General features: G+C 39.1%; 1 protein-coding gene across 1 annotated transcript; it reads left to right on the top strand.

Moving 5' to 3' along the window:
• The first annotated feature begins 12,972 nt into the window (after positions 1 to 12,972).
• Positions 12,973 to 13,852, top strand: LOC112703057 (small ribosomal subunit protein eS17z). The gene has a single exon (XM_025754365.3). It carries the CDS (start codon positions 13,053 to 13,055, stop codon positions 13,485 to 13,487), a length of 435 nt encoding a protein of 144 aa, XP_025610150.1. The 5' UTR covers positions 12,973 to 13,052; the 3' UTR covers positions 13,488 to 13,852.
• Positions 13,853 to 18,451: the final 4,599 nt, after the last annotated feature.

Below are 18,451 nucleotides of genomic sequence, written 5' to 3'. Positions count from 1 at the left end.
TGGCTCTTTTGGGGAGGTTAAAGCGGATGCTCTTGCATTCGTCCAAAAGAATATCTATCCTCATGCTCGTATAGGCATGGATGATATGTCTGTTCGGGGCCACCTTACCACTATGATCGAGGAGAGTCTCAAAGCGGCGGGGTCTGTGGCAAGCTCTTGGATATCTTTGAGAGGGCCCCTCTCAGCTCTTTAGGGACAACCTCGAGGGTCGAGGAGCTAGAAGGAAGGCTTCGCGCATATCAAGAGCATGAGGGAGAGTTGAGGAAGGAAATTGCCAAGCTGAGGGAGGAGAGAGATACCCTCCGGGAGAAAGGGAAGGCTTTGCAGGCCCAATGCAACATGGAGATGGATTTGAGGAAAACGGCGCAGGCTAGCTATCAAAGCTTATTCAAAGATCTTGTGTCTGTGAAGACTGACCTATTGAATTCTCGAAAAGCATATGAGGAGTTGGAGGACTCCATTGCCGATGGTGCCGAGGAGTCTTGGAGGATCTTCCTGGAGCAGTTCAGAGTTATTGCTCCCGACTTGGATCTTTCTCCTTTACATCCTGACAAAGTTGTCATTGATGGTGCCATCGTAGATCCTCCTGCCCCCGTAATTGTTTCTGAATCAGAGTTGAAGACTCGGGGGCAGAGGATTATTGAGTCTCCTCCTCGCTCTAAAGATGCTCCGAGTACTTCAATGGTTCCTCCGATCTCTTCATCTCCCATGGATGCTTCTGTTGGCGCTCCTCTCGATTCTGGTGGTGGTGACCCGTCTGCTGTGAAAAAATGATCTTTGGCTATTTGGGGGTCCGGCCTGTGGGCCCCCCATTTTTAAACTCTTTATTTATTTATTCTTAGTTGTGCAGTTTGAACAATTTCTTCTGGCCTTCCCAGGCCGTAAACAAAATATTTAAAAAGTACCTTTTTTTGATGAGGGTTTTTAAGTTAACAAAATGGATACCCTTTTGGGATAAGGGTTTGGATTACCTTATGCGTGCATGCTTTTTGGTTTTTTGATGTTCCCTTGATCTTTTCTTGCAAACCTTCCCTTTTGGCTTGTTTGTTTTTCTGAGCTTCTTGTTTTTGGGACAGTCTTTAAACCTTTCCTAGGTTTTCCAATCTCTTTTTGTTATCCCCTATACTCGACTTTGTTTTAGCGAGTTCTTATGACTTAGGTTATTTTTGCGATACGTTTCTCTTATACTCGGTTCTTCGCTCCGATTTACGGGTCGGAGTATTTCCGAGCTTTTCTACTCGGGTTCTCATTTCGACTTGTGAGTCGGATTGTCCCCGAGTTTTCACGTTCACTCATATAACCTCTTTACACCGACTTGTACCTCATCATTTTATCCTGACGACCATCTAGGTCGGTTCATGGGATTTTCACGTTTTGTCGAGCTTAAGTCGGCGCGTTTCGTAGAAAGACTTTATAAAAAATAAAAAGGATTTTATAAGAGATATTGTAGATGAAAAAGATCTTTATTTATTGGGGAGGTACCTTCTTGCTACTAAGGGTTTTTATAGCCTATCTTCCCTTAGCCTCTACTATGATGCCTCGTTAAAAACCCTTCTTCAGAAAAAACCCTTTTGGGAAAAAATCATGAAGTTGGGAAAAGAGTACATCAGGGAGTAGAGTTCACTTTTAACTGTAGTACCTTTTCATATTACAAGCATGCCACGACCTTGGTAATTCAGTGCCGTTCAGGTCGGTTACTTTATAATAACCTTTTCCTAAAACTTCATTGACTTTGTATGGTCCCTTCCAATTTGCGGCGAGCTTTCCTTCTCCTGATTTGTTGACTCCAATGTCATTTCTGATTAAGACCAAGTCATCAGGGGCGAATGTTCTTCGAATGACTTTTTTGTTGTACCTTGTAGTCATCCTTTGTTTCAAGGCTGCTTCTCTTATCTGGGCATCTTCTCGGGCTTCAGGGAGCAAGTCGAGCTCCTCTTTGTGTCCTCGTACATTTCCGACCTCGTCATGGAGAACTACCCTTGGGCTTTGCTCGTTGATTTCTATTGGTATCATGGCTTCTACGCCATAGACTAGTCGGAAAGGTGTTTCTCCCGTGGCGGATTGGGGAGTTGTCCTGTAAGCCCATAGCACCTGAGGGAGCTCTTCAGCCCAAGCTCTTTTTGCTTCCTGTAGTTTCTTCTTTAGCCCTGCCAGTATGACTTTGTTGGCTGCCTCGGCTTGCCCATTGGCTTGTGGGTGCTCTACCGAGGTGAACTGATGTTTGATTTTCATACTGGCTACTAAGCTTCTAAAGGTGGCGTCGGTGAATTGGGTTCCATTGTCTGTAGTAATGGAATAAGGTATCCCATATCTTGTGATGATATTTTTGTAGAGGAACCTGCGACTTCTTTGAGCGGTGATGGTGGCCAATGGTTCTGCTTCTATCCACTTTGTGAAGTAATCTATCCCAACGATCAGGTATTTGACTTGTCCTGGCGCTTGGGGAAAAGGACCTAACAAATCCATTCCCCATTTTGCGAAAGGCCATGGAGAAGTGATACTGATGAGCTCTTTTGGTGGAGCTACGTGCAAATTTGCATGCATCTGACATGGTTGACACTTTTTCACAAATTCTGTGGCGTCTTTCTGCAAGGTCGGCCAGTAGAATCCAGCTCGGATTACTTTCCTGGCTAGTGACCTTGCTCCGAGATGATTTCCGCAAATCCCACTATGTACTTCCTCTAATACTTCGGCGGTTCTTGAGGTCGGCACGCATTTTAACAATGGTGTCGATATCCCCCTTCTGTAGAGGATATTTCTCACCAAGGTGTAGTGTTGTGCTTCCCTTCGGATCTTTTTAGCTTCTTTTTCCTCTTTAGGGAGGATGTCGAATTTCATGTATTCGACTAGGGGATTCATCCATCCGAGGTCTAGACCGATTACCTCAAGTACCTCTTGCTTGTCTTCTGTTTTTTCTACCGAGGGCTCTTAGAGGGTTTCTTGAATCAGGCTTCTGTTGTTCCCTCCTGGTTTGGTACTTGCTAACTTGGATAGGGCATCCGCTCTGCTATTTAGATCCCTAGTTATGTGTTTGACCTCGGTTTCTGCAAAGCGCCCAAGGTGTTCCAAAGTTTTTTCCAAGTACCTCTTCATGTTAGGGTCCTTTGCCTGATATTCTCCGCTTATTTGGGAGGTCACCACCTGTGAGTCGCTGTATATCATCACCTTTGTAGCATCGATTTCTTCTGCCAACTTTAGTCCAGCGATCAAAGCTTCATATTCTGCCTGATTATTTGAAGCCGGAAATTCGAATTTTAAGGAGACCTCTATCTGGGTTCCTCTTTCATCTACCAATATTATGCCTGCGCCACTTCCCGTTTTGTTGGAGGATCCGTCTACATAGAGTTCCCATGTAGTCGGTTTTTCCTCTTGATCCCCTGCGTATTCTGCCACGAAGTCGGCGAGGCACTGGGCTTTAATTGCTGTCCGAGTTTCATATCTCAAATCGAACTCGGAGAGCTCTATTGCCCATTGGACCATTCTCCTTGCAACATCCGTCTTTTGGAGGATTTGCTTCATGGGTTGGTTCGTACGAACTCTTATTCTGTGAGTTTGAAAGTAAGGTCGTAGCCTTCGTGAGGCTATTACTAAGGAGTAGGCAAACTTTTCTAGTTTGTGGTACCTTAGTTCAGGGCCTTGTAGAACCTTATTGATGAAGTAGACTGGATGTTGTCCGACCTCGTCTTCTTTTATCAAGGCTGACGAGACAGACCTGTTTGCTACGGATAAGTACAGAACGAGGTCTTTCTCCGGTACTGGTCGGGTTAGGATAGGAGGTTGGCTTAAAAACTTTTTGAACTCTTGGAATGCCTCCTCGCATTCCGGAGTCCATTCGAATTGGCATCCCTTTCTTAATAAAGAAAATAGTGGAAGGGATTTTAGTGCCGATCCTGCCAAAAATCTGGAGAGGGCTGCAAGTCGGCCATTGAGCTGCTGGACTTCTCTCAAACAAGTCGGACTTCTCATTTCTAGGATGGCTCTACACTTATCGGGATTGGCTTCAATCCCTCTTTGTGTTAGCATAAACCCTAGAAACTTTCCTGCCTCCACCGCGAAGGCGCATTTTGCGGGATTTAGTCTCATCCCATGCAGCCTTATGGTATCAAAGACTTGTGAGAGGTCGGACAAGAGGTCGACTTCTTTCTGGGTTTTTACCAGCATGTCGTCGACGTATACTTCCATTAGGGTCCCTAGGTGAGGGGAAAACACTTTATTCATCAATCTTTGATATGTGGCTCCTGCATTCTTCAATCCGAATGGCATGACCACGTAGCAGAAATTAGCTCTGGGTGTGATGAATGACGTTTTCTCCTGGTCTGGCTCATACATCGGGATTTGATTATATCCCGAGTAGGCGTCCATGAACGATAAGTATTGGTACCCCGAGCTGGAATCCACTAGGGTATCAATACTTGGCAAGGGATAAGGGTCCTTGGGACATGCCTTATTTAAGTCGGTATAGTCGACACACATTCTCCATTTGCCATTCTGTTTTTTGACTAGCACTACATTGGCTAGCCATGTTGGGTACTTGACTTCTCTGATAAAGCCGGCTTCCAAGAGCGCCTGTACTTGCTCTTCTACTATTAGGGCTCGTTCTGGGCCGAGCTTGCGTCTTCTTTGTTGTACGGGTCGGGACCCTGGGTAGACCGAGAGCTTGTGGGACATGAGCTCGGGGTCAATCCCAGGCCTGTCAGAGGCCTTCCAGGCGAAGAGGTCGGAATTATCTTTTAGGAGTTCAGCCAGCCCTTGTTTTAGAGTTTCCCCTAGGTTGGCTCCTATATAAGTGTTTTTTCCTTCCTCGTTACCGACCTGTATCTCCTCGGTTCTTCCTCCCGGTTGTGGTCGCAGCTATTCTCTGGCCCTTGCGCTACCGAGCTCTATTGTGTGAACCAAGGTTGTCAAACTCGCGAGTCTAGGTAAACTCGTGGAGCTGACCTAGACTCGACTCGTAGACTCAACTCGTAGACTCGTACGAGTTTACCTGTTATACATTTTAAAAAAATATATCTATATATCATGTATAATATATATATTTACTCAGATATAGACATTTAAACCTAACAATTTCAACATCAAAACACATAATAAATTAACCTAATACTAAAATTACAAGTTACAACAAGTACTTTGGATCACACATTTAAATCCTTCACAAGTATTTATCTAGTTCAACATAAAACACACAATTACACAATCAAAGGTTTATAAGACATAACCAAAACACAAAAGAAAACAACAAAGCAACAATTAAATTTCTAATAAACTCTAAAACTCAAATCCTCCAATATCTTCATCTTCCATGGCATCAACATCATCATCTTCACCATCTTCATCAGAAACATCATTTCTTTCAGCCTCAGGTTCAACACGGCCAACAAAATCTTCATCATCATTCACATGTTCATCTTCTTCCTCTATTAAATTTTGTTGTGGATCCCCAATAAACTCATTCTCACCTCCCTCACCCATGTTGAATTCATTACTATTCATACCTGGAATAGCAAATTCATTACTATTTGGATCATCATTAGTATTGTCATTCATTGGCAAGTGAGAATGCTCAACACTTTCAGCAATATTTTCATTAACATCCTCAGTTATCCACTCATCATCAGAATGCACTGCATCAAATTCAAGTTCTGGAGTTTTTCTAATTTGCTTGTCCTTTAACTTCAAATTATACATCACATACACTAGATCATTCATTTTCTTTTGATGCAACCGATTTCTTCTCTTTGTATGAACCTACAAACATATAGTGCCAATAGTTAATAAAAATAAAAAATTAAAATTAAAATAAATAATGAATAGTTCTAAGGAAGTAAGGAATAAGGAATTACCATTTCAAATGCACTCCAATTACGCTCACAACTAGATGAACTACAAATGCACTCCTTCATTAGTGGGTGTGGGTGCCGGGTGGGTTTAGGTTCCGGGTTTGGGCTAGCGCCGGGTTTTTTTTTTTCTGGGCCAAAACGACGCCGTTTTGGCAAAAATGGGCAACGAAATTAAACTCGCTGACTCGCTAGCAAACTCGCGAGTTTGCACGATTTTAACCGAGTCTAGCCGAGTCAACCCGAGTCTACCCAGAAACGAGTTTATGTCCGAGTCAACTCGATTCCACTACCTAAACTCGTAAACTCGTACGAGTTTACGAGTTAACTCGCGAGTTTGACAACCATGGTGTGAACTTTTTTGCCCTTTCCTCTCAGATTTAGGCTTTCGTTGTAGCATTTTCTTGCCAATTTTTGATCTCCCTTTACCGTTGCTATTCCCACTGAGGTCGGGAATTTCATGCAGAGGTGGGGAGTGGATACCACTGCTCCGAGTCGATTAAGGGTAGCTCTGCCGATCAAAGCATTGTATGCTGACCCTACATCTATGACTATGAAGTCTATGCTCAGGGTCTTTGATTTTTCCCCTTTTCCAAAAGTGGTGTGGAGGGGCAAAAATCCCAGTGGTTTTATTGGCGTGTCCCCTATTCCATATAGGGTGTCGGGGTAGGCTCTTAACTCTTTCTCATCTAACCCTAGCTTGTCGAAAGCAGGCTTGAAAAGAATGTCCACCGAGCTTCCTTGGTCTACTAGGGTTCTGTGGAGATGGGCATTTGCTAGGATCATAGTTATTACCACTGGATCATCGTGTCCAGGGATTATTCCTTGCCCATCTTCTTTTGTGAATGAAATGGTAGGAAGGTCGGGCGACTCTTCCCCGACCTGGTAGACTCTTTTGAGATGTCTTTTGCGAGAGGATTTGGTGAGTCCCCCTCCCGCAAATCCTCCTGAGATCATATGGATATGTCTCTCTGGGGTCTGCGGTGGTGGGTCTCTTCTATCCATATCATCTCGCTTTCTCTTTCCATGACTGTCCGAACTTTCTATGAGATATCTATCAAGCTGACCTTCTCTAGCCAGCTTTTCTATCACATTCTTGAGGTCGTAGCAGTCGTTTGTGGAGTGACCATATATTTTATGGTACTCGCAGTAATCGCTGCGGCTCCCCCCTTTTTTATTCTTAATGGGTCTAGGGGGTGGCAATCTTTCAGTGTTGCAAATCTCTCTGTATACATCCACTATGGAAACTTTTAGGGGAGTATAAGAGTGATATTTCCTTGGCCTCTCGAGACCGAGTTCTTCCTTTTTCTTAGCTTCCCTTTCCCTCTCTTTAGTTGAGGGAGGGGGTCCAGGTCGCCAACTCAGGTCTCTCAATTTGGCATTTTCCTCCATATTGATGTACTTTTCAGCTCTTTCTTGTACATCACTTAGAGAAACGGGGTGTCTTTTAGATATGGACTGTGAGAAGGGACCTTCTCTGAGCCCATTGACTAACCCCATTATGACTGCCTCTGTGGGCAGGTCTTGGATCTCCAAACAAGCTTTGTTGAACCTTTCCATATAGGCTCGTAAAGATTCTCCGACCTCCTGTTTTATTCCCAGGAGGCTCGGTGCATTTCACCTTGTCTTTCTGGATTGAGAACCTCATCAAAAACTTCCTTGAGAGGTCTTCAAAGCTAGTAACCGACCTCGGGGGGAGGCTGTCAAACCACTTCATCGCTGCTTTTGATAGAGTGGTCGGAAAAGCTTTGCATCGCGTAGTGTCGGAAGCATCGGCTAGATACATCCGACTTTTGAAATTACTCAGGTGATGCTTTGGATCCGTGGTTCCATCGTAGAGGTCCATGTCAGGGCTTTTAAAGTTCTTCGGAACCTTTGCTCTCATTATGTCCTCGCTAAAAGGATCCTCCCCACATAAAGGCAGTTCTTCTTGTTCATCACGGGAGTTACGACCTTTGAGGGAGGATTCTAACTTCAAGAGTTTTCTTTCCAACTCTTTTCGTCGTTCCATCTCCTCTTTTAGGCTCTTTTCGGTTTCCTTTTTTCGCTCCCGCTCGTGTTCTAACTGTTCCAGGCGGCTGTGGATTAATCTCATGAGTTCGGTTACGTGGGATGATCCTCCTTTCTCTGACTCGCGTCCTTCTGAGGAGTTTACCTTCGGGTTTTTTACCCCGGAGGTGCCTTCTCTATGCTGATTATCCATTTCCTGGTGGAGGGTGAGGTTCGCATCGTTATTGCCTGTGTCCAGATTCTCTTGCTCAGAGTCTGTCTCCACATGGCCTTCTTCGTGGGATCTGTCCGCCATCGATGGATGATCTCTCGGGTCCCCGGCAACGGCGCCAATGTTACGGTAGGTAACCGGAGATTAATAGAATAGATGGCGTAGGTTGGCCCAAAGGTGTGGAGGAGGAGATTTCCGAATGAATGTGCAACTCGGGTGACTCCGTCCGACTAGTTTGTACGAGGAGAGGGGGTGGTACCTGCAAAGACACTCCGATACCTAAGTTAGCAAGAGTGTGAGCAGGTCTAGAGAGTATTGGGCTTAGAGATACCTGAGGGGTGTCAGTGTATTTATAGTGGTGAGCCAATAACCACCGTTGGAGTAGTGCCGTATCTTTTGGGTGTTAACCGTCCCTTTATCTTAGGGAGGTTAAGATATGGCTTGATGAAGCGGTTAGAGAGATTTTAGGGGCGGTTACTCATTCAAATGAGTGTTTATCCGCCAGCTAACCTCATGTCCGACTTCTTCGCAGTAAGTCGTAGTCGACACCGACTTCTTATATGAAGGTCAGCGCTTAGCCAGGCTTAATTCTTCGGATTAGGCCTTTCTATTTGGACCTGGGCCTTTATCATTGGGCCAGGGTATGAACAGTTACATTCTTGATGGCAACTGCATACTTTTCGGAGTTGTACTCAATCACTTTAGGGTTAAGTATGATTTTGGTTCTTAATATATAGGTCGAAAATTTTTTTCGTCTCCAACCTTTGTTTGCACACAAAATCGTCCCTATAATTTAACTTAATTTTAAAATCGTCTTTCGGATCAAAATATGCTTCTCCTTCTTCACCAAAATACCCAATTTCTATTCTTCTTTTTGATATTAATATATATTATTTTAACATTAAATAAAAAATCTTACCATTATTAATATGTATAACAATTAATATATATTGATATTGAAAAATTAATAGTAAAATATAAAAAAAATTGTTAACAAAATTTTTGATAAAATTATAATTTAATAATTAAAAAATTATTGAAGGGTATCTTAGAAAAAAATAATTTAGTTATTAAATTTTTTAAAATATTTTGGTAAAAATACAATTTAATTAATAAAAAATAATTTATTAAAAGATATTTTGGTAAACAAAATTTAAAGAAAAAAATTTTGCTAAAAAGTATTTTTATAAAAAATAATTAATTTTTTTTGTAAAATGGATAAAGTTAACATTAGTTAAAACAAAAAATTTAAAATGGATTAAAGAGGAGGTTTTTTAAAAGTTATAAGAAAGGGGAATATACATTTTATAAAGAGAGTGGATGGGAGTGTTATGTTAGTATGTGGCAGAGGAGGGGAGTGGAATTTTCTCAAAGAAAAATAATGAAGCCATCTCTTCCTTTTTTTTTCTTCTTCAGCAACAACAATGAAGCAGAAGCATAAGCGGAATTGGAAACAAAAGCAGAAACAAAATTGAAAATAGAAATAGAAGAAGAAATAGAAGTAACAGAAGCATCAAAATTAAAAGAACAAAGAACTAGATGCTGAATTTGAAACAGAAACAAAATCAAAAGCATCAAAATTAGAAATAAAAGCAGAATCAAATGCAGAAGTAACAGAAGTAGAAGAACAAAGAATCAAAATTGAAAACAATGTGATTAACAAAATCATAATCATAATCAAAATTTGTGGATTAACAAAATCAGAATCAGAAATATATGATTAGCAATCTGATTAATAAAATCAGTAACAGAAGCAAAATTGAAACCCGAGAAAAATTGGAAATCGCCTGTGGTGGTGATAAAGAAGACCTGGCGAAAGACGTCGTCGTTGCGGCGACAACAGCAAGGAAAGCGAGATTGCGGTTGAGGGTTACTTCAGCGACGATGTGACGCTTGTTGAGGGACTGAGCATGGGCGATGCGGATGACGCTTGTTGAGGTTGACACGGACTGGGTAGACAATGTGACGCTTGTTGAGGGACTGATTCCCAACGACGACGGAAGCTCCAAGCCTCGCCGGCACCGTCCCCCTTTCTTTCCTTTCTTTTTCCCTTCCCCTCCTCCTTCTTTCCTCCCCTTCGCGATTCCCTTTCCCCTCCACTTCCTTTCCCGTTCTTTCTTTTCTTTTTTTTTATTTATAATTTTTTTGGTTAGGGGTAATTTAGTAATAAAAATTAAAATTTTGGTAAAAATAACGATGTTAAAATTAAGTTAAACCGTATGAACGATTTTTTATGAAAAAAAGACTAAAAACAAAAAAAATTTTTAATTTATACCTTAAGAACCAAAATCGTACTTAACCCATCACATTATCTACCAAAAGAAAAGAAAACCTGAACTTTTCACATCCCACCATATCATGGTAGATAGTTAGTTAGTTATAATATAAACAAGAAGAGAAACATGTGACTTTAAGGTTACTAATAAAAGAAATTTTTATAGAAAACATATGAATTCAATTTTTTAATGTATTTATTTTATATTTATCAAGTAAATGGTTAAAAAACCTCTACTTATCAAGTTAGTTAAATGCTAATTCTAAATAATAAAAAGAAGTTTAGAGAGAGATAAGTAGCATATATGTGAGACAAAATCTCACGAATCTATTAATGTCTATGACGATTGGGAATGCAAAATATCCTATAAAAAGGGAAAAGAGTGAGAAGAAAGGAAACATGAATATGAATAATGAAATAGAGAAGGGAAGCATACTTAATTAATTCAATGGAAGTAACATTATGATTAGGAGCAACATCGGAATTAGAAGAACGAACAAAGCGCTATGAAGAATTTAGATCGAAACAGAGGATTTGGGAAAGAAGAGAGGGGGTAGAGGTGAGGTTGAAGATAGAGGGTGGGGTAATTTTGAAATTTTATTAAAAAAGTCAACAAAAAAAATTAGAGTTTGACTACTTTTATCATATGGAATCTATTTTTGTTCGATACGACGTTAGTTTTCTTTTTTAATGGATATTTTTGTTAGCATTTGTAACGTTTATGAGCACAAATAGTTGTTTTCCTTTGAAAATTTTATTATTACACCAATTTCAAATACACCATATTATTACAAAGAATACATAAAAAACTAAGTTATCTTTAAAATAAAAAAATTCTTTAAAACATAGTTATTAGAATTGGATTGGACGCACCAATCCAATCGAAAAATCGATGATTCACAAATTTGGCCGGTTTAGACCGATATAAAGACCGTTTTTGCAATTAGACTTGCTAACGGTGCTGAAATCTATTGAAAACAAAGTAGTTCGCATCGAATCGTAAACATAAATGGAAAAAACAAGATGTATCTTTTAAACTAGTTATATATATATATATTTATATATATATATATATATTTTCTTAATTCAATTTTAATTTTTATTTTGTACTTATTCTTATTTAAATGAATGATATTTGTAATTAATAATTATTCACAACTTTTATAATCAATTTTAAATTTTATTAAATAATTAAAAAAATAATAAAAATATCTTTAATTAATCACAATATACTTTTTTATCGGTATATAATATTTTTTAACAAATATTTAAAGTATAATACAAATATATTAATTAATAAATTATTAAAATCTAAAAATAATAAATTTAATACCAAAAATACTTAAAATACTCATGTTGAAAATGAGTTTTATTTAAATGTTTAATTAGTTCCATTAGTAATTCAATTTTAATAACCTAGTACTCTAGTAGTTTTACCAAGCCAATTATCGGTTTGGTTCTCTGGGTTAAAAAGCCTTCAAAGTAAAAGAATTTACTAAAACACAACAAAAAATTATATCATAATGAATATTCTGATCTCAAAAACGTTTGGTTATAAATATAAATTAAATTTAATTTTAATATACAGTTAGTATAAATTAATTTTATACGTGTATTAAATTATATAATATTATTATATTATAAAAGTAATTATTATTTTTATTGATTATGTACATAATAATTTTAAAAGATGAATGCGATTATATGATTATATACAATATAAAATTAAAATAAAATAAACAAAAGTGGTTGCCAAAGTAACTTCGTCATGGCAGGCCAATGGCCATCTTTACATGTAATTATTTTCGTATTCTCATTATATATAGTACGTATATGATTATGATACAAGGACATTGATATGGATATACGATATAAGATACACTGATAAGTGAATTTTAAAATTTAAATGATAGGAAACATATATATATATAAAATATAAAATATTTTTTAAATATATCGTAATAATATTTTGATATTTTATTGATATTAAAATATAAATAAAAATTTTTAATTATTTTTTGTCTTATTTTAATTATATCAAGTATTTAAATTTTTTTTGTTTTAATAAATAATGATATATATTAAATCTAAATTTATTTTAAGAATATATGTTAAGAGTAAGACTGGACACAAAGACACGTAATAGTATTTAGGTGTATTTAGGCATGTCCGAAAATTTTTTTTGTTTTTTATTAAGATACTGTTGGACACAGCAGACATGTGTGTTGAATAAGTGTCAGTTAATGTCGTGTCCAAAATGTGTTTGACACGTGTACACAATAACTCAGCGAAGTGTCCGTACTTCATATGTATATAGGAGTATAGAATATTCTCATATATATATATAGTATAGATTTTTTTTTGGTATTTAGTATAGATATTATTATTATTATTATTATTATTGTTATTATTATTATTATTTGGTAGGAATGTTTTTTTTTGTTCTTTTTGGTGACACAAACCATGTAGATTTTGTTTTTGTATCCAAACTATGTAGTTTTTTGTCACGATTATTTTGTTCCTTAAACCATGTAGATTATTAATGGTCCATTTTGCTCAACTAATGTAATTTGAGCCGGGTTGGACTAAACCCGGCCCATCACGATCAAACTTAGCAAAACCCTAATTCCCCATATGATACCCTGCCTCCCCCGACTCTCCTCTCTCGTGTTGAGAAGAAGAAAAAGAAGAAGAAGAAGAAAGAAAAAACAGAGAGAGAATGGGGCGCGTGAGAACCAAGACAGTGAAGAAATCTTCACGGCAAGTGATCGAGAGGTACTACTCTCGCATGACTCTTGACTTCCACACCAACAAGAAGGTTCTAGAAGAAGTTGCCCTCATCCCTTCCAAGAGGCTCCGCAACAAGATCGCAGGCTTCTCCACTCACCTCATGAAGCGGATCCAGAAGGGACCCGTCAGAGGCATCTCCCTCAAGCTTCAAGAAGAGGAGAGGGAGCGTCGCATGGACTTCGTTCCTGATGTGTCCGCTATTGACACTCAACACATCGAGGTCGACAAGGAAACCATTGACATGCTTCAGTCTCTAGGTATGTCCGACATCCCTGGAATCACTCAGGTCGATCCCGTTCCTGTTCAGCAGATCCCCTTTGGTCGCCCTGGCGCTGGATTCGGTGGTGCTCAGAGGAGGTACTGAGAAAACAGACAAATTTTCTATGTTTTGGAATTGTATTATCGATATTAGGGTTTTTAATTTGGGGGAAAAGTAATGTTATCTTATATGTTTGAACTTAATACTGGTTTAGTGGAAATGAAGAATTTCTGCGAATTAGGTTTTTGAGGATAAATTTGTGTGGCTTGATTTTAGTTAATATTTGTTATGAACTTATAATTAGAGGCAATATATTGGTGAAATTGTGATGAAACTGAAATATATGCCGATTAGGTTTTGTTACTTAAATTTGTGCATGCTTCACGAATTCTGTGGGGTGTGTTATGCTTGAAACTTATAATCGGTGGATGTTGTGATGCCAAACTTAAAGTATAATAATTTTGTTCAAACTGGTTATTCTTTGTGACGTTTTGCTGGAAACTTAGTGGAATCATAATAGGTTGAGTTATACCATTAATCGTGGTTTAGTGTTTAATTCGTTCATAATTGATATACAGCTGGTCAAGTAGCTGCACGGTTCGAACGAATACTCCGCATTTGCGTTAAAAATCTGAACACGATTTCCAAGAAAAAGTAATCATGTTTTGTCAATCAAACGAGATCGAGATAACTTGCACCTTATATAATTAGCAATTGTTTAGAGCACAAAAGCTAATCTGTGCGTCAATGTGATTTCACGTTATAGCAAATTTTGGTAATCGAAACCCAATCTTTTGCGTTTGCTATGAGTGTTTTTAAAGATGTTATTAGTATAGCAAATATATACCCACTCCGGCTCCGTTTTTGAATGACCACCAGGTTTTCAAACAAAAATAATATTTTTTTGGTTTTAAATATTTAATTTTGTGAGATTGGATGGTTTTTTTGTTAATGAGCTCTTTTCAAAATATATTTATATGATACGTTAATTATTAATATATATTTTATTTAATTTTTATTGGTAAAAGTAATTTAAAAGTTACTAATATTTTTTAGTTTTACACATAAAATTTAGTTAATATATTTAAAAAAATAATAAAAATTAAACGGTCTTGATAATTATTTTTAAAAGACAAGGAGATTTCTAACAAAAAAAATTATTAATCCTAATTGATTTTTAATTGATAAGTTAATAGTTTAACATGTTATGTAAATTTATTTTGTTAATACAAATAAAAAATATTAACAGAAGGAAAGATTAAGAACCAAAAGAATATTTTTTTTGTTGAGATTTTATTGTCTTTAAAAATAATTATGCGGAGGGCTAATCCTTTACTTCTGCAAATAATTGTTTATTGGTTTTCTTTTTTTTTGGTGAGGAATTGTTTATTGTTTATAAGTTCAATAAATCGGCTGGGCTACCGGCATGGTTTTTTTTTTTCGGTCACACTCACTCGCTCACACACATTTACAATATGTGACTATTCAATCATGAATCACCCCAGCTAGGTTCGAGCGTGGTGCGGCAGCCCAACAACCAATGCTTCGGGGACTTCAACCGATTATTGTTTAGTTAGACTTGCGTGTAAAATTTATTTAGGATATTTTTATTTAATTACTTATAAGACTATTGTATTAAGAAGACTACTAAATTAATAATTCTGTTTGATTATATTTTAGATTAGCAGCATATTTGCATATTTGCCATATAAATATATCCTGTTAAACTGGTTACAATTGCAATCAAAGTTATGAAAATTGGAAAGGTCATTAAGAGGCTTTAAGAATTGGTTCATTGATTTATTTATTCAACTGGTTCAACTATAGATTAACTGAAATAACCGACAAAAAATATATAAAATATAAAAACAAGTTACTAAGGGTCAGAAAAATTAGAAAAGACTGAGGGTATCAAGGTACATGTTCAGAAGCTCCAAAAAGAGACTAAGGATGAACAATTCTCACAGTTCTTGAAAGTTTTTAGAAAGTTGCAAATCAATATTTCTTTTGCTGAGGTTTTAGAGCAAATGCCTCCCTATGTTAAGTTCATGAAGAGCTTACATTCTAATAAGAAGATCTTAAAGGGAGATGAAACAATGGTCTTGACCAAGGTCTCTCTCGGCTTCCTGGTGATACATAGCCTATTTTTCGAGCTGTTTGAGACGAGCCTGCTGTTCTTGGAGGGCCTCTAAAATTTCTATGTTTGGAGACTACTTGTCTCCCTTGGGTTGAGGTGCATCCTTGGATGTGGTATCCGTGTTTTTAAGCGGCGTTCTATTTTCTATGTAAGAGTTGTGATTGTTGGCGAGGTTATCCGCTATGATGATGGAATGACTTCCAGATTCCCCGACAACAATTCCAATGTTCCGAGGGTTACCTAAAATTGAAGATCGATCTCGGATGAGATCTGCTGTTGTGGCCAGAGCCGTCGTGTCCGACTTGTTGGACTTGGCGGTGCTGCTGATCCTTTGTTAGACTTGGCGGTGCTATTGATCCTTCGTCAGCGGAGGGTGGTGGTACCTGTAAGAGATCCGATGCTTAAGTTAGTACATGCTTTAGGCAGGATTTTGTGTAGAATCAGAGTATGAGTTATACCTGGGTGCTCTAGTGTATTTATAGTAGTGCGGGGTATCCTTTAAGATAAGTTAGTTATCTTATATTATCTTTTAGGGGAACCGCCTTATCTTTTAGGGTTTAGCCGCCTTTAGAGTGGGCTTCGTTCCTTTGTTTGGGCCTGCTTGGGCCTCTATGGCAATTTGGCTGAACTCTTTTAGGAAGAGGTTGGCGGCGATCCAACCTGAAAAGGTTGGTCGCTCGTGTCTTCAGTCAGCCTGGGTCCCATAGCTCGACCTAGGGTATGAACACTAGCCATGACTCTAAGTATTTTATTTTTAAGTTTGACTTGATACATAAATACCACAAGCACTTAGGCATACTCTGTAACAGCAATGGGTCATGACTTTAAGTGTTCAGTTTCAAGGGTTACTTGACACTTTCACACCACAAGCATATGGTTAGGAAAAACCACTCTTTTGAGACTTTAGATCAGTTTTGACCCTCCTAACCATTGATGCTCCAAGCCTTGGACATTTTTGTTCATACACTGGTCCGAGTTGAAGGATCAGGACGACTGAAGACAAAAAGGCCGACCTCCTGAAATGTTGGCCCGCTGTCGACCTCTTTGATTAAAGAGCTCAGCCGATCTCCCCAGAGGCCCAAGGAAGCCCAAAGTGAAGAACCACTGCCCACTAGAAAGGCGGTTGGCCAAGGATATGATCTCACCCATAAAAGATAAGATAAGATAACAAACTTATCTCAAAGGAAGATCATCAAACACCACTAGAAATACACTGGAACACCCATGTATAACTTAAACTCCAATTTCTACTAAAAACCTGCCTAAAGGCCGTACTAACTTAAGCATCGGAGTCTCTTGCAGGTAGCACCACCCCTCGGTGATTGAGGACCAGCAGCACCTCAAGCTCCAACAAGTCAGGCACGACAGGTTCAATTATGCCAGAAGATCTTGTCTGAGATCGATCTCAACGTTTCAGGTAACCCTCGGAACATTGGTGCCGTTGCTAGGGACCCTGGAAGTCATCCCACCATCATGGCAAATGACCCTCCTAACAATGACCACACCTCTGGCTTGGAAGACGGAACACCAACAAAAAACGCGGATGTCACACCACCATCACCAAAAGAAGCGAACCACTCTAAGAAGGACAAACAGCCTCAAAACACGAAAATCCTAGATGCCATCCGTGAGCAACTGGATCGTCTCAAACAGCTCGAACAAAAGGCTGAAAGACAACGGGAAGTCGAGCGAGACCTGCGAAAAGAAACAAGACGGCGCAGAGAGCTAGAAGAAAAACTCCAAAAAGTCAAAGCTGACCTCAAAACTAGGACTACTCGATCCAATCGTGAAGCAAGTCTTCACAGAGAGCAAGACCGATTCACGAAATAAATCATGAAGGCTAATGTCCCAAAAGACTTCAAAGCCCCCGACATGACCACGCCCCAAGCCTACTAAGGATCAAACAAGGAGATCGGGAGAGTTTCCAAAACTACATGGAAAGATTCAACAAAGCATACCTCGACATACAAAATCTCCTTACAGAAGCAACTATCATGGGACTTATCAATAGCCTGCAAGAAGGGCCCTTCAGCCAATCCATATCCAAAAAAACACCCCACTTCCCTGAACGAAGTACAAGAACGGGCTGAGAAATACATCAACATGGAGGGAAACTCCCGACTAGGGGAAGCCTCTAAGACTGGATTCTTCTATCCCTCCCGGGACAAAGACAAAGATCCAAGGAAAAGGGAGGACCAACCCGCAGAAAAGCTCAGAAAATACCATAACTATACCCCTCTTTGGGTATCTTTAGTGGATGTCTACCAGAAAATATGCAACACGAAAAAGATCCCACCTCCTGACCAATCAAGCACAAAAGGGGAGGAAGTCGTAATGAATACTGTGAATACCACAAGATCTATGAATATCTCACTAACAAATGCTACGACTTGAAGAATGTAGTCGAGAAGTTGGCCCAAGAAGGAAGGCTGGATCGATTCCTAGCTAGCAAATTGGACGAGCATAGGAAGAGAAGGAGGGACGAAGAGGGAGGATGAGCCGAACAACCCCCTCACACCCCGGAAAGGCACGTTCATATGATCAATGGAGGATTCGCAGAAGGAGGGATCTCAAAGTCATCCCGCAAAAGATGCCTCAAAGAAATATACCACGTCGGAGAAGGGAGTAGGTCGCCCGACTTCCCCATCATCTCTTTCACCAAGGAAGACGCAGCAAGCATCATCCCCGGGCATGACGATCCTATGGTCATTTTCATCATACTAGCCAACGCCAACCTCCACCGAACACTGGTCGACCAGGGGAGCTCGGCGAACATCCTATTCAAATCTGCCTTCAACAAGCTCGGACTAAAAGAAAAAGAGCTAAGAGCATATCCCAACAGCCTATTTGGACTAGGAGACGCTCCTATCTAGCCCTTTGGGTACATTCCACTACACCCCACCTTCGAAAAGGGAGTTCGGTCGGAGGCTAA

The sequence above is a fragment of the Arachis hypogaea genome, chromosome 7 (genome assembly GCF_003086295.3).
Source record: "Arachis hypogaea cultivar Tifrunner chromosome 7, arahy.Tifrunner.gnm2.J5K5, whole genome shotgun sequence".
NCBI classification, from domain to species: Eukaryota; Viridiplantae; Streptophyta; class Magnoliopsida; order Fabales; family Fabaceae; genus Arachis; species Arachis hypogaea.
This window is presented reverse-complemented; position numbering and strand designations above follow the sequence as displayed.

Excerpts from the sequence above, each read along its gene's own strand:
- LOC112703057 (XM_025754365.3), top strand. The coding sequence starts at position 13,053 with ATGGGGCGCGTGAGAACCAAGACAGTGAAGAAATCTTCACGGCAAGTG.